General features: G+C 45.1%; 1 protein-coding gene across 1 annotated transcript in view; it reads left to right on the top strand.

Moving 5' to 3' along the window:
- Positions 1-24,070, top strand: part of LOC310787917 (major histocompatibility complex class I-related gene protein-like) — a gene marked incomplete at both ends in the record, with an annotated part of 28,893 nt that extends 4,823 nt beyond the window's left edge. The window contains 5 exons of the mRNA XM_083649370.1: positions 16,246-16,512; positions 17,114-17,392; positions 17,675-17,980; positions 23,546-23,653; positions 23,916-24,070. Of these exons, the coding sequence (XP_083505496.1) occupies positions 16,246-16,512; positions 17,114-17,392; positions 17,675-17,980; positions 23,546-23,653; positions 23,916-24,070 (1,115 nt within the window). The remainder of the gene's footprint in view (positions 1-16,245; positions 16,513-17,113; positions 17,393-17,674; positions 17,981-23,545; positions 23,654-23,915) is intronic.
- Between the last annotated feature and the right edge of the window lie 3,430 nt (positions 24,071-27,500).

Here is a 27,500-nt window from a genome sequence, read left to right as displayed (position 1 = left end):
AACATCATCTCTACATGCATGCATGCTCTCTCTCACACACACACACACACACACACACACACACACACACACATGCACGCACGCACGCACACACACACACACTCACACACTCACACACGTGAGAGAGAAAGAGACAGAGAGATATGCTATTGACAAGTGTTATGATGTGTATCATGTTGACTACCCCCCCCCCACCCACTCATATTTATTTATTTAAATTGGCTAGTTGTCATTTAGCAATGTTTTAATGGTATTGTAATGTAGACCTAACTTATACGGTTAGTACAAAATACTATTCAGCTGAAAGGTAACTTCATATCTGATTTAGAATCGCCAAACCATTTTGTGTAGTTAAAATACATTGTGGACTGCTAATAAGATATTTCAATAAAATTAGATAAACAGTTAAACTTTTAGATCTGAGGTTGAAAAGGCCCTGGACTACCTCCGTTGCTGGAAGCTAGCTGACGTCGACGGTGGGTCTGACTACGTGAGACTACCCTGAACATGACATCTGCTCTGCACTCTGACCTTTCTTCTTCATCTGTGATGTCTTCTTCTGGATCAGGTGGAAAACATCTCCCTCATCATCCTGCTGGTAGATGGCCTGATCCAGGATAGCAGAGAGCTGCTTCCTTGGATCCCACTCTGGACCTGCTTCCTCGGCCCCTCTAAAACTGCCCTGCCTGCAGCCCATCTTCCCCGTACTCTGCAAAAAAAATAAAAAAAATAAAGAAAATTATATATATATATATATATATATATATATATATATATATATATATATATATATATATATATATATTTAGAACACGGCTCTCTCGAATACTCGATTCTGATTGGTCAATCAACAATATTCACCGGTCATTATTTCTCGACAACCGACCGCTGCTCTGCCACACCTGGATTAATCAGTTGATAAGAGCTTTTTGTCAGCAAGACACTACTAATTAGGCCAACCAGTTGCAGCTGTGGTGTCTTGTGTGCCAATTACGAATGAAACCGCTTTGTCGTTGAAAACGCTATTAAAAAATCTATTTGAATAATTATTTTTGTCAGATTATTGAATGATTTAGTTGTAGGCCGTGTTCTAAGCGGGATAATGTATATTGAGGCGGTGATTACTGGGAAATAATGACCTTCAGGTGAACGATTAAGCCCTCCGCTGGCGCGTCGGGCTCAATCCACCTGTCGGTCATTATTTCCCCCGTAATCACCGCCTCAATATACATTATCCCTTACATATATATATATATATATATATATATGCCTGACATAGGCTGCGGACGGACGGTTGGACTACTGGGGCCCTAAACATGTTTAATAATAAATAAATACATAAATAAAATTCTTCATGCGTAATTGTGCACATAAACAAACATGGAGGGGCACATTCTCTTCCCCTCCTCTGTCTGTCTCACAGCATTCTGTCATGGAGCAACGTTCACCTGCTGTCTCTCAGAGCGATGCACCCTGTCTGTCTCACAGCATTCTGTCATGGAGCAACGTTCACCTGCTGTCTCTCAGAGCGATGCACCCTGTCTGTCTCACAGCATTCTGTCATGGAGCAACGTTCACCTGCTGTCTCTCAGAGCGATGCACCCTGTCTGTCTCACAGCATTCTGTCATGGAGCAGCACTCACCTGCTGTCTCAGAGCGATGCACCCTGTCTGTCTCACAGCATTCTGTCATGGAGCAGCACTCACCTGCTGTCTCTCAGAGCGATGCACCCTGTCTGTCTCACAGCATTCTGTCATGGAGCAGCACTCACCTGCTGTCTCTCAGAGCGATGCACCCTGTCTGTCTCACAGCATTCGGTCATGGAGCAGCACTCACCTGCTGTCTCTCAGAGCGATGCACCCTGTCTGTCTCACAGCATTCTGTCATGGAGCAGCACTCACCTGCTGTCTCTCAGAGCGATGCACCCTGTCTGTCTCACAGCATTCGGGTCATGGAGCAGTGCTCACCTGCTGTCTCTCAGAGCGATGCACCCGGGGATACTGAACAGCGGGGCAGACCTTCTCTCCAGGGGGCGTCAGTTCCACTGGAGACAGAATGGAGACTGCACCCCGAGGTAGTGGAACATGGGGTCGGTTCGGCAACGCCATCGATCTGTTCCCCTCGAGAGAAAATGCACACTCTCATACCTGTCACTGTCGGGCGGAAACCTTGTATCTCCCAAAAAAAAAACACATTCACATTTTAATATACTGTAGGCTAATAGTAATAATAACATTAATAGCCAGTAATATAACACATTTTAGTCCAATGTACCTGAAACTTTCACAGGTTATTTTTGAGTACTTTACAAAATACATTCATGATAGAAAAGAAAGAGAAAATGTCAGAATTGGGAGATACAGGGTTTACAAAACAGCACCCTAAGCACCCCCACTTCCTGTGTCCCTGGGCATAGGGAGATTATTCTGATCGCCCCACGTTGGCCCAAGAAAGCATGGTTCCACGCCCCAGGAACGACAGTTGGAGAGCGAGGGGATGGTGGCGTGTGTGTGTGTGAGAGAGAGTGGGGGTGGCGTGTGTGTGTGTGAGAGAGAGAGAGAGAGAGAGAGAGGGGGTGGCGTGTGTGTGTGTGTGAGAGAGAGAGCGAGAGAGAGAGGGGGTGAGGGGTATTGAGATGCTGACGGGCCCAAACAATTTTAAATGTGTTCCGCCCCCCATGGTGGCTGCACCTGGGTTCCTGTTCTGCAGCCCCATGTAACAGTAATACATGTAAAACATGTAACAGTAATACATGTAAAACATGTAACAGTAATATTAGTATTGCAATTGGTCTAAAAAGTTGTTTTGAAAAAAGTGTTTACATGAAAATGTGTAAGCCACAGTGATGTGTATTGATAGCCATCTCTCTGCTGGGTTTTTTTTTTCAATCTTTTAGCTTCAGCTGAAAACAGTTTCCAAGAAGTGACAGAGTTTTATTTTCTTATCTTCACACCTTGGGCCCTATCGTTGCAATCGGCATAGAAACTGCGTTTAAGGCCTAGCGCTATAGGCCGCCTAGCGCAGTAAGTGGGTGTGGACCAGCGCACTCGCTATCTCGGTATCGGCGCTACACTCAGCCTCAACCATTATAACCACGCCTTTTAAGCGTAAAATTATGCATAGTCCGCTCATTGGAGAATTGCAGTAAAGAGTCACACGCTTGCCTTTTAAGCTCCAATTCCTGGACAAATCCGGTAAAACCAGGCAAAGCCAAGCGCTCTGCCCCCCCCCCCCTCCCTTCATCCAGTCTGTCTGTCTCCATATATAGGCTATTATTCCATATTATTATGCTTCTCAAACCAATCTAACTTAAGGTGACCAGATTTCTCAAATGAAAATCGGGGACATTTTCTGGTCCGCTAGGGGGGCCCAGGCTTGTAGAAAATTGTGTACATTTTACAGTAAAATGCATAAATCTGGTGCACTTTGAGAGCAAAAGTAAGAGGCTAGATCTATGAAGAACTTTGTGATTTTGAAATAATTGAAAAAGAAGCAGTTATCTGGCACATTTTACCACAAATTAGACAGCCTAGGTAATTCATGGGAAATAGGCTACTGGTGTATAGGCTACTGGTGTATTGTGTAGAGTGGCAGGAAGAGAGGGACAACTTCTCTCTTTGACCTCACCAACTGGTGGATAATTTATTTCCACAAAACAAAAACGTTACAGTAGTGATTTATTACCTCAGTAAACACTTTCCTTGAGTTTAGGGTGTCGCTCACCAGTTTCAAGTATTCAATGGCCACATGTCATGACCATATTAACTGCTAATTTAATATTAAATGCTGACAAAATAATAAAAAAAATCATGTTAATACTAAAAGGCAATTTTAATGATTAAAATTGTAATCTAGAGATAAATATGACCTATTGTGTTAATTTAAACCAGGGGTTATCAAAGTTTTGATGGCTGAAGGTCAATTTAGGGAACAGTAGGCTAATGACTAGATAACAATGATCCATCGCCAATCATGTTAAAAATTGCCATTTTTTTCAATGGAGTTTGGTGTACATAAAAACGTTACTGCACTTACTTACCAGATAGTTTTACTGTACTTTTAACTATTCAAAACAACTGGGATGGATAACCCGCTGAATGGGGTCCGGTAAACAAGGACGGTAGCAAAAGCAGCAAGCAGACGCTGCCTCTCATTCGCCACCTCTGGGGCCGCTTCAGTTGCGGGCGGCTGGGTCCTGGGAAAACCACGGCACGGGCAGAGGGAGAACATCTACTCTGTGATCTAGCCTACTCTGTCGCACACAGGCTCAAGGCTCAAGGCTCAATGACAGGCTTTTGTGGTGCCGCAAATGCTCTGTTATCGAGTTTCTTGCCAGTATTATTATTTGACTTTGTGGCCAAAATCGGGGACATTTTCGGGGACAGCTCCAGCCGGGGACAGAGCACCGAAATCGGGGACTGTCCCCGAAAATCGGGGACGTCTGGTCACCCTAATCTAACTGCAGTTTAAATACTGCAAGCATGTAAATACCCTACACTATAGCAAGATCAAAGTGAAAAGAATGTTCTAAATGCATCAGCTAGAAAAATATAGCCTATTAGATTGGTGAAAGTTTGTCCAGAAAGATATAATTTTCTCTCGCCTGCTGCAGGAAGGATGATGCACATAAATATACCCTACATTATGTAAAGTCATTGCATAAATGTGTTTTTATTGTAAAACTAAATGTGAAGTAGGGCAAAGTTATTGGAGCGGACATCACAGTATAGCAGATGACAGTAGAAGCGCGTTCCGCTGTCACTTATCTAAATGACGTTAAATCGACAAGGGGTAAATATAGGCCCAGGAGGACATATATGTTTCACATAGGGTGGTGTTTTCATTTCGATGTTTTATTTGGTCCAATATTGAAATGTTCTACAATTGCAGGTTGTGTTACCATTACACATTATTTTGGGAGCATGTAACCATATATTTCGGCTCATTTGGTTGCTATTTAGTAGCGAAATGGAGTACCACAATGCATGCTGGGACGCCAGGCAGTGAACTTAGAACTTATTTTTCCTATGGGAAGTGTGTTGTGTCTGTCTGAGCGAGGGAGTCAGAGAGAGAGAGTCGTATTGTGCCTGTCAGACTGAGGAGAGAGGGAGAGAGTGACACAGAGAAGGGTGACAGAGGGGAGCCCTCCACGCAACCAGTGCACTGAATAGGCCTGGTTTTCAAAAGCGCAAAGCGCTAAATTTACGCCAGGTGGGAAGATATTACGCCGATATTTAACGCCGAAACGCCCATTCTCGCCCATTCAGGGAGTGCGCCACGCCCATTCGGCCTAAAGCGCATTTGGCAGCGTAAAGCCATATTGATATCTTCCCGAGGCAGGCGCAAGGCACGTTTTTTAGCGCCGAAGGCCCGTTTTAGCGCCGAAGGCCTGTGGGAGAATAGGGGCCTTTGAAGTGTGTTGTTGGTCTACCAGATGTGTCAACTAAGATAAGGTAGACTCTACCTGATCTTTGACACATCTTTACCCCTCTGACTTCTCACTCAGTGGCTCAGTGGTTAATTAGCACTGTTGCCTCACAGCGAGATGGTCGCAGGTTTGAACCCCGGTCCGTCCAGGTCTTTTCTGTGTGGAGTTTGCATGTCCTCCCTGTGTCAGTGTGGGTTCCCTCTGGATGCTCTGCTTTCCTCCCGCCACCAAAACACATGTATGTTAGAGTTAATACTCCTGTCAGTGCCCCTGAGCAAGGCACTGGCTAAAGAACTGGAGTTGGTCCCCGGGGGTTGCACTGCGGCTGCCCACTGCTCCTATAGTTCTAAGAAGGTTCCTATATGGTACTAGACACTATATAGACCCTCTAGTAACTAGAATGTCAAATGGAGGATGACTTTCCCCACGGGGACAATAAGGTATAACGTAAGTCAACTTCTCCTCTCCTGCATGGCCTGACACCTCTGCAGCTGACCAGATGTAGGCATCAAGCCGCAGCCAACAGATTCCTGGCCTCTCCCCACCTTTCCCCTTCCCTCCTTCTCGTCTGATGGGACTGCTGCAAGGCCCTGTGCAAAGCCCTCCATGTGACCTCAGGTGTTGCCTGTACAAGCTGTGTTTGCTTTGCCTCCACTTCCCCCTCCACCGCCACCTCATCACCAACGTGGATGATCTGAACTGATGATGCACATGAACTGAACACATGTTGTGGAACAAAAATGCCACGTGTGTGTGTGTGTGTGTGTGTGCTTGTGTGTGTGCGTGTGCGTGTGTGTGTGCGTGTGCGGGCTGCAGCAGAGAAGAGAATTCTTGCAGAAGTTAGTGTAGCACAATGTTGAATGTGTATACAGTAGATAAATACAAGTAGGGATGGGGCTGATTTTTTTTGCAATTCCAGCGCGTAAGTTGCCCATGTATAAAAAGTATCCTTCTTTGCCTTGTATATTTTCTTAATTTTGTCTGCTTTTTGCAAGGTATATTTAAAAAAAAAAAAAATTGGCCAAATCTTTGCCTATACTGTATTCAAGAAAAATATTGGTATTGGCATAATATCGGTATCGGCAGATATCCAAATTCAGGTATCGCAATCGGATCGGAAGTGAAAAAAGTGGATCGGTGCATCCCTAAATACAAGGACATTATTTCGATTTTTGTGATGCTGTCAACTTTACATTACATTACATTACGTCATTTGGCAGATGCTTTTATCCAAAGCGACTTACAATAACAAATTTTATTCAGCAATAGAGCAATCAACTATGCAACACAGTCCATATGACAGCTACAACTTCTGAGGAAATAGTGGTAACGTTTATTTATTTTTTTGGAGAGAGAGAGAGATGAGAACTTGAACTGCATTTGAGGAAAAACTTGCTGGATTTGTTGGGTGAGTAATAAAAACATGTCAAAATCGGTTTCTCTTGAGTTCTCTTGAGATGTTTCTCTTGTCTAAAAACACCTTAAAGGAAGTGCAGTTTTGTGGTTAGAGTGAGCCCTGGTTTGGTTGCAGACTGTATAAAACGCTGGGCGTTTCATTTACAATCTGATACCATCTATGATTCTCATCTGCCAGGCAGTGAGCTCTAACCTAAATAACAGATCAAGAGCAGAATGAGGAAGAACAGGGGATCAAATATTAAAGAACTAGAACGACTGCACCGCAGATTTATGCCTCCGCCATTAGTTCATTCTTGGGAATAGCGTTTGTGAGGTCACAGTGACCTTGAACTTTGACCACCAAAATGTATTCAGTTCATCCTTGAGGCCAAGTTAATGTTTGAGGCAAATTTGATGAAATTCCGTCAAGGCATTCCTGCGTTAACAAGCTTGAGAATGGCGTTGGAGAGGTCACAGTGACCTTGACCTTTGATCACCAAAATGTAATCCGTTCATCCTTGCGCCCAGTGCCGGTCGGCCCTATACGCACACTACGCAGGGCACCCAAATCAGAAAAAGGCCCCACCTCCGCAGATTGTGCAAAAGAAATTGCGTTGATCAGAAGTGACAACTAATAGACCCCTTATACGCCTACGTCACAATGACAACAAGCAGCGTCAGATGCGCAAGACGGAGGCAGAAAGACAGACTCCGCGCAGCCCTCTGTCAAGTAGTTTTCCAGTCGCTGGAAAACTATTCGAGCTAGATATGTCTTCGTGTTGTGCAGTGCGATGCCAGAATCGGAAAGCTATTGTAGCAGAGTATTCGGGTCCGCCTATTCACACTTGGTTAATAAAATAATAAACGATAGAGCCAGGCTGTAACGTTATAACGAGCTTTTCCCCACATACCCTGTTCTACGCAACTCGAGGGAACATACACAGCCTCGCACACACACAATAGAACACAACACAACACTGAACAGTCTGTTACACTATCAACAAAGCAAGGACTAAAGTTTTACCGAATCCCGTCAACTCATACTGCTTTTAATGCTAACCGTAGGCGTCTTTGGTTGCAAGCCGAAAGAGGAAATCGTTAAAAATGCCCGACTTTGCAGTGCTCGCTCATTTTATATCAGAAGCTGTAGTAGGCTGCTAGTAACAGCCACATCGCTCGGTTAGTTAACAACCAAGTAACGTTAAATAATGTCATTATTGAGTTGAACTGATTGGAACGAGGTGGACATCATTAAAAATGCCCGACTTTGTAGTGCTCATTTCATAATCAGGTAAGCTGCCTGAAGCTGTAGGCTGCTCAGCCACATCGCTCGGTTAGTTAACGACCAAGTAACGTTACATAATGTCATTATTGAGTTGTGTGCATTATCAACATAACAATATATCTTTGCAAGTTACAGAATAATTATCTACGCTATCCCCAGTTATAAAGGAATGCACGATATGTATTGCCGGCCACTAGGGTTGGCCAATTGACAGCGCCAGTGCGTATGGGTCTGTAAGACATATCCCATTAAACAACGTTAATTTTGATGCATAACATTGCTTATCACCAGGCGATAAGCTGTGGTAGTAAGTCGAGAACTGCATTTTAAAACTAAAATATAACTGTGTGTTGCAGATGGGCATAGAGCAGTCCTGACAGCGGGGCTTTTACACAGTTCTCACTGTCTGTCAATGCTGGGCTGACGGCTTTTTGCCTACACGATGCTCGCGCAGCTCAATGTTGAAAAGCTGTATAAGGGGTCTATCTATCGTTCCATTGCAACACCAGTGCACACAGGCAGCCATTTTGGCCTGGAAGAGACACCTCTGATTGGCTGTCACGGTCCTGTGCTGTTGTCCCATTGGCCAAAAAATAAATGTTTCAACTCTTCTGGCCTTCAACACTCTTTGGCAGTTTGTACTGCACGCACCCGCCTTCTCCCCAAACAAGTGTTTATTTAGCATCCTCCATAGAGACAGACAGTGAAGGCAGGCAAGTTTGCTGTCTGAAATAAATATGAAGCGTGCTTATCCATCTGGCCATGAAAAAAAGAAGAAGCAGCATCAATCTGAACTGCGCCAACAGCAGCCAGGTAGGCAAGACATGTGCCACTGTTGTTGTTGTTGTCAGTGACTGACGAGCTAACGTCACGTTAGTTGAGGTGCTAACGCAGCTTGCAATCACTCTCTAGCTCGCTGTAGTCTGTGTATGTTTGCTAACCTAGTGCATGCTGCTTGTTGTTGTAATGCTAGCCACAGTTCCAAGAGTGTGCAGTCAGTGCTCTCTGTGTGACTAGTATGAAAGTCAACTTGCAACGGTGTTCATAGACTAGGCTACTATAAACGTGTCGCGTGTGCACAGACAGATAGATAGATAGATAGACAGATAGATAATATTCTCAGGGAGAAAATTATCTTCCTAGTTGGGGGTGGTGCACTGTGCACACAAAAAAGAAAGACACAATGCAAAATAACACGAAAGCAAACAATAACAAGGCCAAAAAATACATTGACAATAATAACCAAGACAATCTATAGTCTATCAATCTCAGTCAAGATTGAGTTAAAAGTCTACTCTGGACTAATGCAAGATGCCATGGAAAGCAAAGTATTGACATTGACGAAATAGCTATTGATTAAATATCAACTTAAAACTGTTGGGCATACTGGGCAATAATGGATGCACATTGATCATTAAAATGACCATCAAGTATTCAGCCAAGCCATAGTATAAATGTATAACAGGACATCTGGGGGAGAACAGTTTGTACAGGGCCAGATGCAACTGATAACATTAATAATACTGTTATCTATAATTTACAGGTTCTATGCTTAAATTTCTGAGTAAAGGAGATGCTGGATCATCAGCCGCAGCCAGTACCAGCACAACCAGAGGTGCACAGCCTGAATCAGATACAAGCAGCTCAGAGTCAGATTCGAATAGAACAAGTGATGTAGAGGCAGCCACAGCCAAAGCGCAGTGTTGTATTTTTCTACATTTTATATTTTCTACTATTTCTTGTTTATATGAATGTTAATAGACCCTTTTACTGTTTGTAAACAGCATGACGTATTTTGTGGGCCGGGACGAATTCGTTGCAGAAAGTTACAACTTTATTATTTATTATCCACGTATTTTGAAGCTTCGCCAGCAACAGACAGGTTACCTTACACAAATAAGCTAACTCTTTCAATGGGCTGAGGTTTCATGACCCGTACTCACTGTCAGGATGGGTCTAGGAGCCAATGGATCGCCAAAGTTGCAGTGCCGCACATCATATTCCTAGTGGGAATGTCCAGCGTCTAGACGCATACGGCACAAGACGTCTTTTTCCTGTATTCCGGGGATCTCCCTCGTTTCGGCTTGAGTTCCGCGGAGTTGTGCATACCGTGATGCGTGCACAACTACCCCTGTGACGTCGGCTGTAAAAGGGTCTATATTCACTTATCTTAAGATTTTATTCAAAATATTATATTCAATAAATAATGTTTGTTTATACCTCATTCTGTTCTGTATGTCTACTTACTCTGAGATTGACAGATGGAACAAACTGTTTTAAAGGAGGGAGGATTGTAGTGGGAGCACTGAGGGTATCAGGTGGCAAAGGCAAAAGGCCAGGTAGGAGGGCCCCTTAGCAGAATCTTGCTTAGGGCCCCTGGGAGGTCAGGACCGGCACTGCTTGCGCCCAAGTCGACATTTGAGCCAAATTGGAAGAAATTCCATCAAGCCGTTCTTGAGATATCATATCGCTTTAACGAACTTGGGAATGGCATGAGGTCACAGTGACATTGACCTTTGACCACGGAAATCTAATCAGTTCATCCTTGAGTCCAAGGGGCACTTTACACGAGGACGGTTTCCTATGGAAACGGGGAATTATTTTATCGTTAGTGCCTCCCTTTTAGACGAATTCGCGCTTAGGAAACGACACATTTTGGAACCAACTTATAGAGTGAAATTGTTAGAGACGCTTCCCGCTGAGCGGGGCTGAGCGCTCCATGTAATCACTTTGGAACGGCACATTTCAGAAACTCTGACGTGCCTGCATACGCGACACACGCGATTACGCCATAGCCGTGCGCGAGTTGACAACCAAATAAAACGTCAGTATGAATGAAGTTTGGCAACATTCAGAATTAAGCTACACTGCGGCCAACTTCAGTTACATGTTCAGAACGTTACTGCTGCGAGGAGCCGATGGCTGTACCCGGTCGGCATTTAACGTTATAGTTACAAAGCACGTCGACACTGTTTTCTCACTGCCAGTAGCAGTAGGGTTTGACAGATCACAGTCAGCGCTCCCGGTCCTCGCTGCTCGTTAAAGATTTCCAATAGGCGTTATTCTGATAAACTGGTCACATATATGTTACGTTCTCACCCGACAAATATTAAAACTTTAAAACAGTTTGGGTTTTTTTTAGCTTGAAAACAGCTTTTTGGCAAGTCTAAAAGACTGCGGAAAGTGTACTCTACTTCTGCATTTAAAGCCGGAAAGACGATTACGAAATTACGTCATGCAGTAAGCGTCCTTGTATGGGCAAAGAATAAGGTGATCACACTGCCACGTAGCGACCTGGCATGTACATTACGGCGTTTTAAAAATTCAACAGCGCTCATGTAAACAGGGATAAGGTGTGAAGGAAAAGGTGTGAAGGAAACGCTATTGTGTTGTTTCTTTCAGAAACTGTCCTTGTGTAAAGGGCCCCCAAGTTGATGTTTGAGGCAAATTTGATGAAACTCCATCAAGGCATTCCTGAGATATCGCGTTAAGCTTGAAAATGGTGTTCGAGGTCACAGTGACCTTGGCCTTTGACCTTTGACCACCAAAATCGAATCAGTTCATCCTTGAGTCCAAGCCGATGTTTGAGGTAAATTTGATGAAATTCCGTCAAGGCATTCCTGAGATATTGCGTTAACAAGCTTGAAAATGGCGTTCGAGAGGTCACAATAACCTTGAACTTTGACCACCAAAATCTAATCAGATCATCCTTGAGTCTAAGTCGATGTTTGAGGCAAATTTGATGAAATTCCGTGAAGGCATTCCTGAGATATCGCGTTAACAAGCTTGAAAATGGCGTTCGAGAGGTCACAATAACCTTGACCTTTGACCATCAAAATCTAATCAGATCATCCTTGAGTCTCAGTTGATGTTTGAGGCAAATTTGATGAAATTCCATCAAGGCGTTCCTCAGATATCACGTTAACGAACATTGGACGGACGGACGTACATACGGACGGACGTACATACGGACGGGCGTACGTACATACTGTCACAGGGTGATATGTGATTGACATGTGATTGTCAGGGACCCCCTTGTTTACTTATATTGTAATTTACGTCTTTGCCCAGAGAGTCAAACAGGAAGTGGGAGTGGCTTATGATCATATATGATGGGTGTTTCAGGTGCGCGAGGCTCTCTGCCAGTGATTGAAGCCGAGCCATGGATTCTCTGGAGCCCCTGTTCCCTAGTAGTTTTCCCTCCGTTCTCACGTGCGGGTGTTAATGTGTGTGTGTGACATTTGTTTTAAGAAGCGTCTTATGAGCAGAGGCTGTTTGTATCTCCTCCATACCACCGACTGAGCTGTCCATGAACGAGACCGTCTATAGCTGTCAACGCCCCGGCCTGATAGCAGGTGAGCTGCTCCCATTCATTTTGTGACTTCTTGTTTGATATTTCTGTGCAAAGACGTTCTGTGTTGTTGTGGCAGGTTTGGATTGACTAGACACGAGCTTGATCCTATTTTGAGAGCCAAGGGCAGCCTGTGTGTTATTGAAGAGAATAATAATAATTTTATGAAAGTGGCCCCCGGGCAAAGCAAGTTGACTATCCCTGGTCTAACCTAACCAGGACAAGAACCAAGTTAAAATCAGTGGTGACTCACTGCCACGGCAATACGATAAGAGCGGGTATTTTAATCTGGGTGATCAACTAAACCAAGGATACTCAACTTGCTTTGCCCAGGGGCCACTTTCGTGAAATGAAAGGAGGCCAGGGGCCAGTTAATAAACAAACAATATACATTTTTCTGTAGCGGATTGTAGATTTTTGGGGTGTCAGTTTAGTCTGACAATGTTGTGCTGTGCACACCGGATAGTTAAGTTAGTTAGGTTAAGTACATACATAAGTGCCTGGGTAGTGAGCAGACGGCGGTATTAACAATTAAGCTGGAGCTCATTCAAACTTTATTTCACGTTAGTTTTGATTGTGAATTAGATTCTAATTCACAATCAAAACTAACGTGAAATTATTAGAAAATGGTTGGGGGGCCACTCTGCACCGTCGCGGGCCGCATCTGGCCCCCGAGCCGCAAGTTGAGTATCACTGAGCTAGGCTCTGTCACTGTACCGTAGGTTAGTTTAACTTACAACCTACAGTATATTCTTCAACTCTACCTAGTAACCTGTGACTAACAGCCTTTTCTGAATTCCCATTGGTCATGTCTCTTGTCCCGCCCCGTTGTGACTGTGAGGTCTCCTGACCCAGACAGAGGAGAAGATCTGCGGAGAGGGAAAGTTTCAGCTGTAGATGACTTCTTGATCAAAACAAGATGAAGGTGTTGATATTGTTGCTCCTCTTCTGTCATGTTGCATCTCCAGGTAAGATCACATTTAAAATATCTCCTTTATGTAGCAGATAGTTAAGTGCAGATTGATTCACATAGGCTACTTATTCAGGTATGTCTGCATTATTCACACCAGGGTTAGTGTTGCTATTGAGTCTGCGTAGCTGATCAGATTAATAAACTGTGTTATAATCACATCTGGCTGTCATTTTCCACACCAATTTTTTTTTTTTTTTTAATAGCCCCGGTCCCCAGATCTATTAATCTGTCATTGATGTTTTAATGTGACAGTTGATCGGAAATGCAACAATTTGCTTCCTCTCTGTGTGCTATAGAAGGAAGAGAGATAACTCACAACATTCAGATTTTGCATTGAGGCTAGATTGGGGCTAGACTTTGGGGACAGTTCTATTGAAGTGAATGGGTAAGTAACTCCCCTGTAAGTGATGTTTGTGTAGGGATGGGCCATTGTATTTAATTGAGCAGTATTCTGCCATGTGACCTGTATGCAGAATATAAATTATATCATATGGGGAGACATTTATTTTTTGTATCATTTTAAAGCAACAGCACAGTAAAGAGGATATTAATCTAACATGATGTATGTAGTTATTTATAGATCTAGCCTCTTCATTTTGCTCTCAAAGTGCACCAGATTGAAGCATTTTACTTTAAAATGGACAAACTTTTCTATTTTAGTGAAAAACCAGACTTAATGTCACCCGCGATTGTGAAGTAAGCCAGCTATTTAACACTGCCAGGAATGCAAACTAGTCACCTTTAGGTGACATACCAATTTTTCATTCCAAAATAGGACACTAAAAGTGAATGGTTTTTCAGTGGTTTTATGTCTGCCCTGCAGTGCCCTGCTGTCACCTTTTTCACTGTCCATGGGTCTGCATCCCTGCAGTGCACATTTGTTCAGCATTCATAAAATGCACTTGTTATGTTAGTTTTACAGTGACTAGAATAAAGAAAATGTTTACTACTTATACTGTAGTTGTCTCCTTAGTTAACTTATAAAATTTTATATTAATAATATATATTAATATAATTAATTTTATAAGGTTGACATTATGTCATATAAATTAATTGCATAGAAACAACTCGTGAAAATTGTCTATTGCACAACTGATTTCACAAAAAATCTTCAAGCAAGGGGGGAAAAGCCCCCGTAAACCCCCCCACCGCAGGCCTTGCCATACCTTGGGCAGGGCGAAGCCGAGCCGAGCCTTTTGTCTAGCTACGGCTAGCGTGAGAGGAGCTTACTAGCTAATCCGTTAATAGCTACAAGCGAACCCCATATGCTAGCGCACGTGCACGCACGCTGGAGCGTAATCGGCTATAATGCCTACCCGAGCGGGAAGGCAAGCTAACACAGCCTGTCTTAACCCAAAGAAAAGCAAGCATGACTAGCCACTTTCCAGCTTTGGCTAGTATAATGAACTGAGAGACCAGCGCAAGCTAACACACCTGTGAAGCGAGCCTCTACCCTGAGTAACATGGGGAAGCGAGCGTGACCGCAAGCTGAAAGCCAGCGGCTCGCGAAGCTAGTCAATCTCAGAAGAAACTCCTCAGAGGAGGTTACAATCTAGTAGATGCTATTTGCACGGCGGCAAAGCAACACTTAGCAGACAAGCAAAGCTGGCTAAGATAGCGTAAGTACTGAGAGAAGCGGCTAACACACTCGTGTGAAGCGAGCTTACCTAGCTAGCGTATTCGCTCAGCTAAATATCTCAGAGCGCTCCCCCAGTCCAGGGACGAAGCCAGTAATAGCTACACGGTGGTAGCCTACAAGCAGTATGTGCAAACACTCTTAGCCTAGAGGAACGGGTCCCTAGTTAGGCAAGAGGGTAGAAGGTAAATAAGGAAGCTTAGCACCTCTGAAGTGAGCTAAAGCAACCTCCAAGCCGTGCCCTGAGAACAGGGCGAAGAACCGAGCCTATTGTCTAGCTACGGCTAGCGTGAGAGGAGCTTACTAGCTAATCCGTTAATAGCTACAAGGGAACCCCGTATGCTAGCGCACGTGCATGCGCGCTGGAGCATAATCGGCTATAATGCCTACCCGAGCGGGAAGGCAAGCTAACACAGCCTGTCTTAACCCAAAGGAAAGCAAGCATGACTAGCCACTTTCCAGCTGAGGCTAGTATAATGAACTGAGAGACCAGCGCAAGCTAACACACCTGTGAAGTGAGCCTCTACCCTGAGTAACATGGGGAAGGGAGCATAACTGCCAGCTGAAGCTAGCGGCTAGCGACGCTGTCAGTCTCAAAGAAAACTCCTCATGCCGAGCGGGAAGGCAAGCTAACACAGCCTGTCTATCCCAAGGAAAACAAGCATGACTAGCAACCAGCTGAGGCTAGTGTAATGAACTGAGAGACCAGCGCAAGCTAACACACCTGTGAAGCGAGCCTCCACCCTGAGTAACACACGGGGAAGCGAGCATAACCGCAGCTGAAGCTAGCGGCTAGCGAAGCTGTAGTCACAGAGAAAACGTGTAGTTTGGTGGGCTGTCAAGACGGAGGTAGCTTCAGCTAAGAAAGCAACGTTAGTTAGCATATCCTGGAGCAAATCACTGAGCGACCAGCAGTGAGCTGGATGAAAGCGAAGTGATTTGCATGATGGCGGGCGGACGTGACGCAATCACAGCGATTGCTGGGTGCCGCGCCTTCTCATGCATACCATGCCACCTGCTGGTGGATGGTTGGTTTTATAGAAAAGGTCATTTTTGGAGTAAAATGAGTGTTCATCCAGTGGCGCTGCTCTGGCAGCGATATGGCAATATGTGAGAGCTTGAGTTCGAAACGAAGTAAAACTTGAGTTCCTCACTTTAACTGTTTGTCCCACAGTGATTCATTCCCTGAAGTATTTCTACACTGCATCCTCTGGACTCCCAAACTTCCCAGAGTATGTGTCTGTTGGGATGGTTGATGAAGTTCAGATAGATCACTGTGACAGCAACACCAAGAGAGATGAACCCAAACAGGACTGGATGATCAACGCCACAGCAGATGATCCACAGTACTGGGAGAGGAACACTGAGACGTGTGTGAAAAACCAGCTGGTCATAAAAAACAACCTTAACATTAGAAAGCAGCGCTTGAACCAAACTGGAGGTTTGTTTTTGTTTCATGATGTTTTTCATCCTGGTTTGTTGTAAAGTACGCACGCACGCAGGAGACTACTGGATGCTACTCTGCTGTACTGATCCAGTGTTTCTGCCCATCCCACGTGCACGCGCGCACACACCTGACTGAAACAAACACACACACAGTCAGACTCAACACAGCATACATTACTAAGACTGAGACTAGTCTGCTGTAGTCTACTGATGCAGTGTTTCTGTGCATCCCATAATAACCGCGCGCGCACACGCACACACCTGACTGAAACACACAGTCAGACTCAACACATAGCCTACATTACTAAGACTGAGACTAGTCTGCTGTAGTCGGGCATAGTGACTGTGTAAGGATGTCTCTCTGTTTGACAGCAGTCTCTGTCTCTCTGTGACGTCCACACTGTCCGCATGATGTTTGGCTGTGAGCACCTTCCATCCAGTCAGTAACAGCAGGAGGTGGAGATCCTCTGTGTTGGTGTCTGTGGATCAGTGTGTCTCTGTGCTAAACATGAGAGATCAACCACTGATAGTTGACTGTGCTCTCTCTCTCTCCCTCCCTCTCGCTCTGTCCCCCTCTATCTCTCCCTCTCTCTCAGGTGTCCACATTCTCCAGATGATGTATGGCTGTGAATGGGATGATGAGACAGGAGAAGTTAATGGGTATAACCAGTATGGCTATGATGGAGAAGACTTCATAGTATTTGACATGAAGACACTGACATGGATCGCTCCAGTACAACAGGCTGTCATCACCAAACACAGATGGGATAATGACAAAGCTCGGTTAGCCTACCTGAAGTACTACTTCACCACAGAGTGCATTGATTGGCTGAAGAAGTATGTGTCCTATGGGAAGAGCACTCTGCAGAGAACAGGTAGAGTCACATGACCTGATGTAGTTTCATCAACACAACAATGTTCATCTGTCTCTTCTGTTTCTAATGTACAGAAACATGACAGTGAATATCAGCCAACAGACAGACAGACAGACAGACAGACAGACAGACACACACACACACAGTACATACAACTGTACTGATCTGAGTTTACACAGTTTTTGTCCCTCTCCCTCTCTCACCCTTTTATTTTTTTCTCTCGCCTCTCCCTCCCTCCCTACTACTCTCTCTCTCTGTATCTCCCCCCCTCTCTCTCTCCAGTTCTTCCCTCAATCTCTCTCCTCCAGAAGTCTCCCTCCTCTCCAATCACCTGCCATGCTACAGGATTCTACCCTGACAGAGTCATGTTGTTCTGGACCAGAGATGGAGAGGAGCTTCAGGACCTTCAGGATAAGGGAGAGATCCTCCCCAACCACGATGGAACCTTCCAGATGAGCGTTCGGCTGAACGTTTCATCAGTCAAACCTGAAGACTGGGAGAAGTACGAGTGTGTGTTTCAGATCTCTGGTTTCATGGAGGACATCATCACCAAACTGGACCCAGCAGTGATCAAGACCAACAACCCGGGTAAGACAGATCACATCTGATGGAGGAAGAGAGACACATTTAGTTGACTTGTTACACTTGACTTGCAGTGCATGCACAAATTAATTTATTTGACAATTTCATAGTTACAGCTCTGCAAAGAAAAATATGTTTTTATGTAACCTTTATTTAACCAGGAAGTCCCTTGAGATTGAAATCTCTCTTTTCAGAATCAGAATCAGAATCACTTTATTGCCACAATATGCAAGTTACATATGAGGAATTTGTCTTGGTGCCTGCATGCCATACAGTGATCAAGTCAACACAAAATAGACTCAATATTACTAGTGCAAAAGATCGTATATACACAATGTGCTTAAGTGTGTGTGTATGTACATTAAAATCAATATACATTAAAGACCCACATGAGTTCATATTCCGAAGCAACCTGTGTCTGCACAAAATCTACACGACATTAGCAGTCAAAGTTAGATCGGCATTAAAAAACGAGAAACTGATTGTTAGAAGAAGTTAAAACTACAGTTTAAAGCTAGTATTAAGTTTTAAACGAAGTTTCATTTCCTTTTAATTTAAAATAATTATTTAAAAATCTATAAAAAAATAAAGTCAGTGCAATTTATCATCACAGTCCAAGCCAACCAGGCCCTAGTTACGAGAGTCACAGTCTGTTGTGTGAAGGGAGGGGAGGGGATTCAGCTGGGGCAGGGGGGGAGACAGTGAGTCTCTGGTGGGACGGGCTTTCGGGCCTTATTGGTGAGGCCGATGGCAGTTGGAAAGAAGCTGCTCTTGTGGCGGGTGGTTTTGGTCTTTGCAGACCTCAGCCTCTTGCCGAGGGGAAGTGCTTGAAAGAGCTTGTGGCCAGGATGGGAGGGGTCGGCCATGATCTTACAGGCGCGTTTCAGTGTGCTGGCTGCATGTAGATCCTGGAGGGATGGCAGGTTGCATTCAATGAGCTTTTCAGCACATCGGATGATGCACTGCAGTCTGTTTATATCCTTCACCGTGGCAGCGGCATACCAGACGGTGATGGAGGAGGTGAGGATGGACTCAACGATGGAGGTGTAGAATTGTAGCATCGTGGTCTTAGGCACTTTGAATTTTTTCAGCTGCCTCCAAGGGAGACATGGCCAAGAGAACATGCCAGTTACAGTTACAGTTAAAAATAAATAAAAATAAAATAAAACACAAGAGACAGAAAATACAAACATCAAACACACAAGAAAGAGACTAAAATCCAGCTCAGTTTAGGCAGTTGCATTTCTCGGTTACAAATACTTTTAACGTGGCTTTAAATTCAACCAGAGGGACTAGATTGGTCAAATGAAGTGAATGAATGAGTAGGAGAACATTTTCCCCTTAACTCAGTGCAAACACTTGGATCCTGGTGTGAAAGCCAACTGCTGGAACGAAGCAGTACTGTAATACTGCTGGAGGTCTGTGTCAGGACATTACATACATATACTGTAAGTACTGTAATACTGCTGGAGGTCTGTGTCAGGACATTACATACATATAAGTACTGTAATACTGCTGGAGGTCTGTGTCAGGACATTACATACATATAAGTACTGTAATACTGCTGGAGGTCTGTGTCAGGACATTACATACATATAAGTACTGTAATACTGCTGGAGGTCTGTGTCAGGACATTACATACATATAACTTGTACACAATTATATATGTGAAGTCTTCTTGTCACCTATCATGTTTGTGATGTTCATGGACAGGATTTTGAGGCGTAGTCGTGGAGGCGTAGTCGTGGGGGGAGAGGTTGCAGTTCAGTGGGCTGAGCATTACATCTCTGCTTTTTGGATTTGAACAGTTTCATAATGAGATATTCACCATTTGAAAAATAAAATACTGGTGCTACTCTGATCAAATGATTGCTTGCATGACATGGGTCACTATTAAAAATACACTAAGAAAATAAGATTGTTTTTGAGGACAAAACCCATTTGAATTACACTCAAGCTCTCTCAAGTTACAGGTTAAGTTAAGTTAGTTATCCTTTCTTTATCCCCATGGGGATAAAGACACATCCGGACCTCTACTAGGAACCTTCCTAGAACTAGGAGCAGTGGGCAGCCACAGTGCAGCGCCCAGGGACCAACTCCAGTTCTTTTTGCAATTGCCTTGGTCAGGGGTACTGAGAGGAGTATTAACCCTAACATACATGTCTTTGATGGTGGGAGGTAGGGATGTTCATTTTGAACAATTTCCATAATCGAAATTTGGGAAAATTAACGATCAATTATCGATTATCGATAGCGTAATAATAATAATAATACCAATAATATATATATATATATTTTTTTTTTACTCTGGTCTGGTAATAACGTTGCGCGTTCTCGGCCAGCTATAATGGCGATGCCGCTGTGTAGTAAGAATATCAGACACTAGCGCTGTGGCCAGGTAAACAAACATGTTACATGTCAGGTTACATGATGTAAGGCAATCGGCGTCTTCCAGCTTAGCTAACAGCACAAGAGTCAAATCAACAGGCCTGAGCCTCACTGAGGTCCGCAGACCGCTGGGTGCATTTGTTTGTGTACCCGGCGCATGCCGGTGTGAATTCCCCATGTTTAAAAGAGTTTTGTTGGCACAAAGGCCCGTGCGCAGCCAGAAAACTAGAGACTATATGAAGCTCCACCTCACGTTAGTCGGCAATGGAGTGGGGCGAGGAGGAACGAATTCCACCCAAACCTAGTCCGCAAAAAAAATAAAATAAAAAAATAATAATAATAATAATCGATAAAGATTCCACGTGATCAAATTAATTCCTCAACGATCAATTATCGATTACCGTAAATTCCGGACTATAAGCCGCGGCTTTTTTCCCGTTTTTTGGCCCCTGCGGCTTATATAACGGTGCGTCTTATCTATGGATTTTTTCAGAAAAAAAAATTCAAATACAAATAAAATCTCTCTTTTTTAGCACTCTTTCTACCTATAAATCCACTTCTGTTTTAATTTCCTCTGTTGCCCTCTTTTCACCACACCGCGGACACTGTGTGCACTGTCGAAATAAACAAAGGTGTTGTGTTATGTTGTTTTGTTGAAATGTTATGGTAATACGGTAAATGGGAGCTTCCTCAAACAGCCAACAATCCCCTCTGTGCGTGAACCCTTACATATGGTAATTACGGTAAGCAAAGTTCATCAGCCCGGAATCACAACAAGAGGAGCAGTCTCTCTCTCACTCACCATGGGGAAGGTACGCAGAAAGTCACACGACGCAGCTTTCAAGCTGAAAGCAGTCGAACTCGCACTAAAAGAAACAAACAGAGCAGCAGCGCGTACCCTGGGCATCGATGAGTCAATGGTGAGACGTTGGAAGAAGCAGCAGGAGCAACTGTCTCAGTGTAATAAGACAAAAAAGTCCTTCAGAGGCCACAAAAGCAGATGGCCGGAACTTGAAGATTCCCTTGAGGACTGGGTGTTGACCCAGAGAGGAGACGGCCGAGGCGTTTCCACGGTGCAGATCCGACTGAAGGCCAAAACAATCGCCACCGAGATGAAAATTGAACATTTCAGAGGTGGGCCATCTTGGTGCTACCGATTCATGAGACGAAAGGGACTGTCCGTCCGGGGGAGAACTACTGAACAACTCCCTCCCGACTACCAGGAGAAAATCACAAACTTCGGCGAATTCACACAAAGGAAGATCACGGAATATTATAGGAGTGTGAAAACATCCACAATCACCAACGGGTTCCAAAACGCTGGACTGCTGCGGGATGAAAAGGATGACGCCGCCACAGCTGGCGCTGAGGGCCGTCAGAGGCTTCAGAGGCTGTTCGATGCCGACAGTGATGAAGAGGAGTTTGTTGGTTTTGAGTGACAATGAAGGAGAGAGGAGAGTGGTTGACGAAGCCACCCTGAACCTGTTCGTTTCCGACACTGAAGATGAGGACTTTGGTGGTTTCAGTACGCAGGAAGAAGAGGAAGACGAGGATTAGTGACTTGACTTCTCTGGTTACAGGTTTGCTGCACATATACGGTAGCCTATAATTGTTGTGTGATTTTGTCTGGGGATTAGTGACCTGACTTTTGTTTTGTTTTGTTGAAATGTTAATAAATGGGAGCTTCCCCAAACAGCGATCTCTTTCCCGACATTCCTCTCTGTGCACGAACCCTTTCATATGGTAATTAAACATCAAAACACCCGCGGCTTATAGTCCGGTGCGGCTTATAGAAGAAAAAAATAGTCAATTTTGGTGCTGCGGCTTATAGACCGGTGCGTCTTATAGTCCGGAATTTACGGTATATATGAAAATCCCTAGTGGGAGGAAACCGGAGCACAACAAAAGGCAGGTGGCGGAGCTGGAGGTGGCAGAGATGAAGATGTTACGCTTCTCTCTGGGAGTGACGAGGCTGGACAAGATTAAGAACGATTACATCTGAGGAACCGCCCATGTCACGCAGTTTGGACAGAAAGTGAGAGAGGCAAGACTGAGATGGTATGGACATGTGCGGAGGAGGGAGGTGGGGTACATCGGGAGGAGGATGCTGGAGATGGAGCTGCCAGGAAAGAGGAGGAGGGGAAGGCCCAAGAGGAGGTTCATGGACGCAGTGAAGGAGGACATGCAGGCAGCGGGCGTGACGGAGGACGATGCAGAGGACAGAAACCGATGGAAACAGATGATCCGCTGTGGCGACCCCTGACGGGAACAGCCGAAAGAAGAAGAAGACACAGAACTTGTGTGTGCAGAATCTTGGGATAGTGGTGGCCTAAAGGTTATAATAGAAGCGAGCTTGTGACTGGAAGGTCGTCGGTTCAATCCCCGGGACCAGCAGGATGAATCTGGGTGGGGAAAGTGAAAATTACCACCAGGTGCCCTTGAGCAAGGCACGAATAAGTGTCCAAATGTTCATGTCATTCTGGCCATACTCCACTTCTGTTATAACATTTCAGTCTGGAATATGGAATATCTTTGAATAATTTGTATGACTAAAAGGCTAAAAGTAATCTCATGTGTAAGAAATGACTGTTCTACAGTCATTTCTTGCGGCCCTGGGGCCTGGGGCAAAATGCGGCCCCAGGGCCGGACTCAAAGAAAAACAAAACGACCCCCAAAAACTCAATAAAAGGCAGAATTATGTTAATAAATCTCATCTGCTACAGCCATTGGATTTGTATCACTATTATATCAGGAGATCAACAAGAAATGACCAATCACAACGGGAGAGAGGGTTAAAAATAGTGAGACTCCCGCGAAAATCAGGAGTGTTGGCAGGTATGATCTCCAATGTGTGGCCCTTCGCTTACTTGATGTAAGTCAGTATGGCCCTCGGGAAAAACATGTTGCCCACCCCTGGTTTAGAGTAACACAAGACTGATTTTTAAACCGTGGATGATGCAGTCATGAAACTTTACAGGCATGTATTGAATCAGATACTTCATATTATCATCATGTTGTATCAGAGTGAAGGCCACGTTTGAAAATGGGCATGATCTGAGCGTCGCAATGGTCCAATCCCATCGCATAATGGTACGTTCCCTTCATCCCCTGCTCTCTTTCTGACTTGCTTGCTTTCTCCCTCCCTCCCTCTCCCCTCTTCCCCACTCTCCCTCTATCACCCAGGTGACTTCCTGGTTTTGGCTGTGTGCATGGCTGTGGGTGCTGCTGTACTGCTGCTGGTTGTCGGTCTGTTGCTGCTCTACAAATGGAAGAGAAACAGAGAAAGTGATGGTGAGTTACCTTCCCACCCTGTCAGTCTCTATCATCTTCCAGTACACACACACACACACACACACACACACACACACACACACACACACACACACGAGAAACGCCCTTTATCCCCTCTCTAGTTCAATGTTGTCCTTAAAAAAAGTATAGAACTGCTTTTAATTAATAGTGAATGTTGAGTCATGCCACACAATTAAGAATTAAGATGGGGAGAAAGCAAAGGTTGGAGGAGTTAACTAACCCTTGTACTGTCTGTCCACAGGTTTGAACACCAGGGGAAACTCAGATACCAGAAACCTGCAGGTGTTTATCTTTCATTCATCCTGTAACTTGTTTGTTTCCACAGTGGGTTCTTCACTAAAAAAGAAGAAGAAGAAGAACGCAGGCTACTATAAAATTACAAAAAATACATGGTGAATTAATTGTTTTCTCTAAAAATGTCAGGCAAGTAACATTATCAATGAAAACATCTAAAATTACATATTTCTAGCTTTCATATTTTCATTCACAGATTGTAACTGTAATGTTTGCATGCCTTTCTAATGTGAGGAAACTAATGCCAACATAAGGAGAACATGCAAACTATGCCTCTCTTTTTTGGCAACCCATGCAGTCAAGGTCTTTTTTTTCTTTTCTTTTTTTAGTTTGTTTCATTTTTATTATTATTATTCGGCACCAGTGGCTCCTGCATTACATTACTGGCTTTCCTTGGGAAGCTAAGCAGGTCTGTGCCTAGGATACTCCTTGGATGGGAGACTGGTGCTGGAAGTGGTGTTGGAGGACCAGTAGGAGGTGCTCTTCCCCTCTGGTCTGATGAATAATCTGATTTGATGAATAATCTCCCCAATGCCCCAGGGCAGAGACAGGGACTCTGTCCTGTGAGTGAGCTGTCCTTCGGCTGAGACGTTAAACCGAGGTCCTGACTCTCTGTGGTCATTAAAGATCCCATCGGCACTCTTCATAAGAGTAGGGGTGTGACCCCGGTGCCCTGGAGGGTGTGACCCCGGTGCCCTGAGGGGTGTAACCCCGGTGCCCTGGAGGGTGTAACCCCGGTGCCCTGGAGGGTGTAACCCCGGTGCCCTGGAGGGTGTAACCCCGGTGCCCTGGAGGGTGTAACCCTGGTGCCCTGGAGGGTGTAACCCCGGTGCCCTGAGGGGTGTAACCCCGGTGCCCTGGGGGGTGTAACCCCGGTGCCCTGGAGGGTGTAACCCCGGTGCCCTGGAGGGTGTAACCCCGGTGCCCTGAGGGGTGTAACCCCGGTGCCCTGAGGGGTGTAACCCCGGTGCCCTGGGGGGTGTAACCCCGGTGCCCCGGCTCAATTCCCCAAAACAGGCCTTCCTTCCATCATGGCCACCTAATCATCCCTCGTTACTTAATTGGCACATTCAGTCCTCAACTCTCCACCAGGACAGCTGATGTGTGGTGAGTGTTCTGGCGCAAACTGGCTGCCATGCATCACCCAGGTGGGTGCTGCACATCGGTGGTGGTTGAGTTGAGTTCCCTGCCCTCCCTCCCCTGATATATGTGAAGCGCTTTGAGTGTCTTCTTCTTCTTTCGTGTATCGTCAGATGGCCAACTCAGTGTCATGCAGCCACGCCCTCGTCTCCGGTCCTAAGTCGAAGAGGCCGGCTTCTGAGGGTGGGCTGTATAGGGGGCAGCTGGTGATTATGTGCTCGGCAGTCTGTTCAGGCTCGCCACACTCGCATGCCGCACTGTCCGATAGGCCCCACTTCTTCAGGGATGACTTGAAGCGTCCGACGCCAGAGCGCAGACGGTTCAGTAAGGTCCATAGATGGCGTGGCATGTCTTCTCCTTTTACACCGCCTCCTGGGTCCTGGATGTATTGTTGAATGCGGGAGGGCCCAGCCATCTCCCACATCTGTTCCCAGGATGCTGCCAGCCAGGCGTCTCTGGACAAGTCCTCAGGGATGGAATGTAGCATCTCTTGTGCTGCCTTGTTGTAGGGATGGAATGTAGCATCTCTTGTGCTGCCTTGTTGTAGGGATGGCGAGACTTGAGCCTGCATGGTGGTGCCGGTGTTGTTGTGGCTTTGTGCAGGATGTGCCAGTCGTGCTTCTGGGCTTTTCTTGCCAGGGCAAGGGTAGCCGCATCCCGTCGGAGACTGGCTGGAGCGATTCCAGCTAGGACTGGCAGGTAGGACACAGGGGTGGGTTTCAGACAACCAGTAACTATGCGGAGGGCGCTGTTGATGACAGTATCTACCTTGGTCACATGTGGACTTCTGCTCCAGGCTGGGGCGCAGTATTCTGCTACGGGTAGGACCAGGGCTTGTGTGGATATGCGTAGGGTCTGGGGGGAAGCTCTAGAAAGGCGCTATATAAATCCAATCAATTATTATTATTACTATTATTATTTTACCTTTTTTGGTTTGTTTGATCTATCTTTACTTTTTAACTGGTTAAGCCAGACGGATCCATCCCACCCCCCAGTTACGAAAACCATGGAAAACGATGTTCTTTTTTCTCTCTCATGTTTTTGGTTCCTATCTGGAGGAAACCCCAGGGGAGCACGTGGAGAACATGCAAACTCCACACAGAAAAGCCCTTTTTGACGAGCCCACCTGGGCGATATAGGCACTGAGGACATGGGGACATGAGGACATGAGGACATAATCTAGTACTACTAGATTATCAGGCTGCTACGTGGCACTCCACCCCCCACGCCTAAACCTAACCTCTCCCAACCCTCTCAAAACTCCCACCCCTGTCAAAACTACCAAACCACATTATTACATTTTTTGGGGGTGGTTTACACTGACTTCAAGACGGTTGAAATTATTTTTCGGGATGGTTCCGGGGCGGCGATGTCATTCTGCTACAGCTGTTATTTCGGTGAAAGTAATGCAAAAGTGGTGTAATAAGTAACGTGTTACTCTACACAGACAGTAATATTGTAAAGTAACTTATTACTTTCAAATGAAAGTAACTAGTAATATGTTGTATATTACATTTTGAAAGTAACTTGCCCAACACTGATAGGGACAGATACATATAACATTTACCAAACGTCTGATGTCATGTGTCACAGCATTTGTAGCTTAACTCATTGAGTGCCAGCCACTTTTGGAGAACGGACGCTCCCAGTGCCAGAGTTTTCAGAGCGTTTTCAGTGATTTCTCGAGGCCCACAGAATATTGTGTGATATTACTATGTAAACACCGAACACGCAAAAAGAACAAGGAGACTCTATTGTATCATCAGCAAAAAAAAGTTTATTGATACCATTTTCCGTTCTTTAGTTATGAGCCGGAGAAGATAGGTTGTTTTCAGCGTTTTCAGGCATTTCAAATTATAAGCTGAGATATTCAGCCTTTTGTGAAATGCAGCATTTCAAGCACATTCACTGACTCTAGATACGGTAATATTTTCTGATGTAGTGATGTGGTGTAGTTGTGTCCTGCCCTGCGTGCCCCACCCCCCCTCCCCCCCCTCAGCTGAAAACTCCTCCCCACACTAGTAACACACAGCCTCGCACCAAGCGTCTCTAGGAAGCCTGGGAAGCGCCGCCTCCCAGGCAGCGCAACATGGAGAAGCCACACGCGGACTGCAGTGAAAGGTTTGGCTTTTCAGTGTCGCGCTGCTGCTTTTCTAGCGGCTAATCATGTGGAGAAACTATGCTGACAGACAGACAGAGGCAGAAGGACTCAGTTGTGTGCGCGGATTGACTGTGTTCGCACGCACCGTCAGTTGCAGCCAGAACAATCTACATGGCTCTGGATTGCAGCATGAGCGGGTTCTCTTTCATCAAGGCTAATTCAGGCTGTGTATTCCTGACATTTCTGTAATCTGGAGAGCACTGTCGCCACCTAAGGGTTCTGTAAAATAGG

The sequence above is a fragment of the Poromitra crassiceps genome, assembly GCF_964638095.1.
Source record: "Poromitra crassiceps genome assembly, chromosome: 13".
Lineage (NCBI taxonomy): Eukaryota > Metazoa > Chordata > Actinopteri > Beryciformes > Melamphaidae > Poromitra > Poromitra crassiceps.
This window is presented reverse-complemented; position numbering and strand designations above follow the sequence as displayed.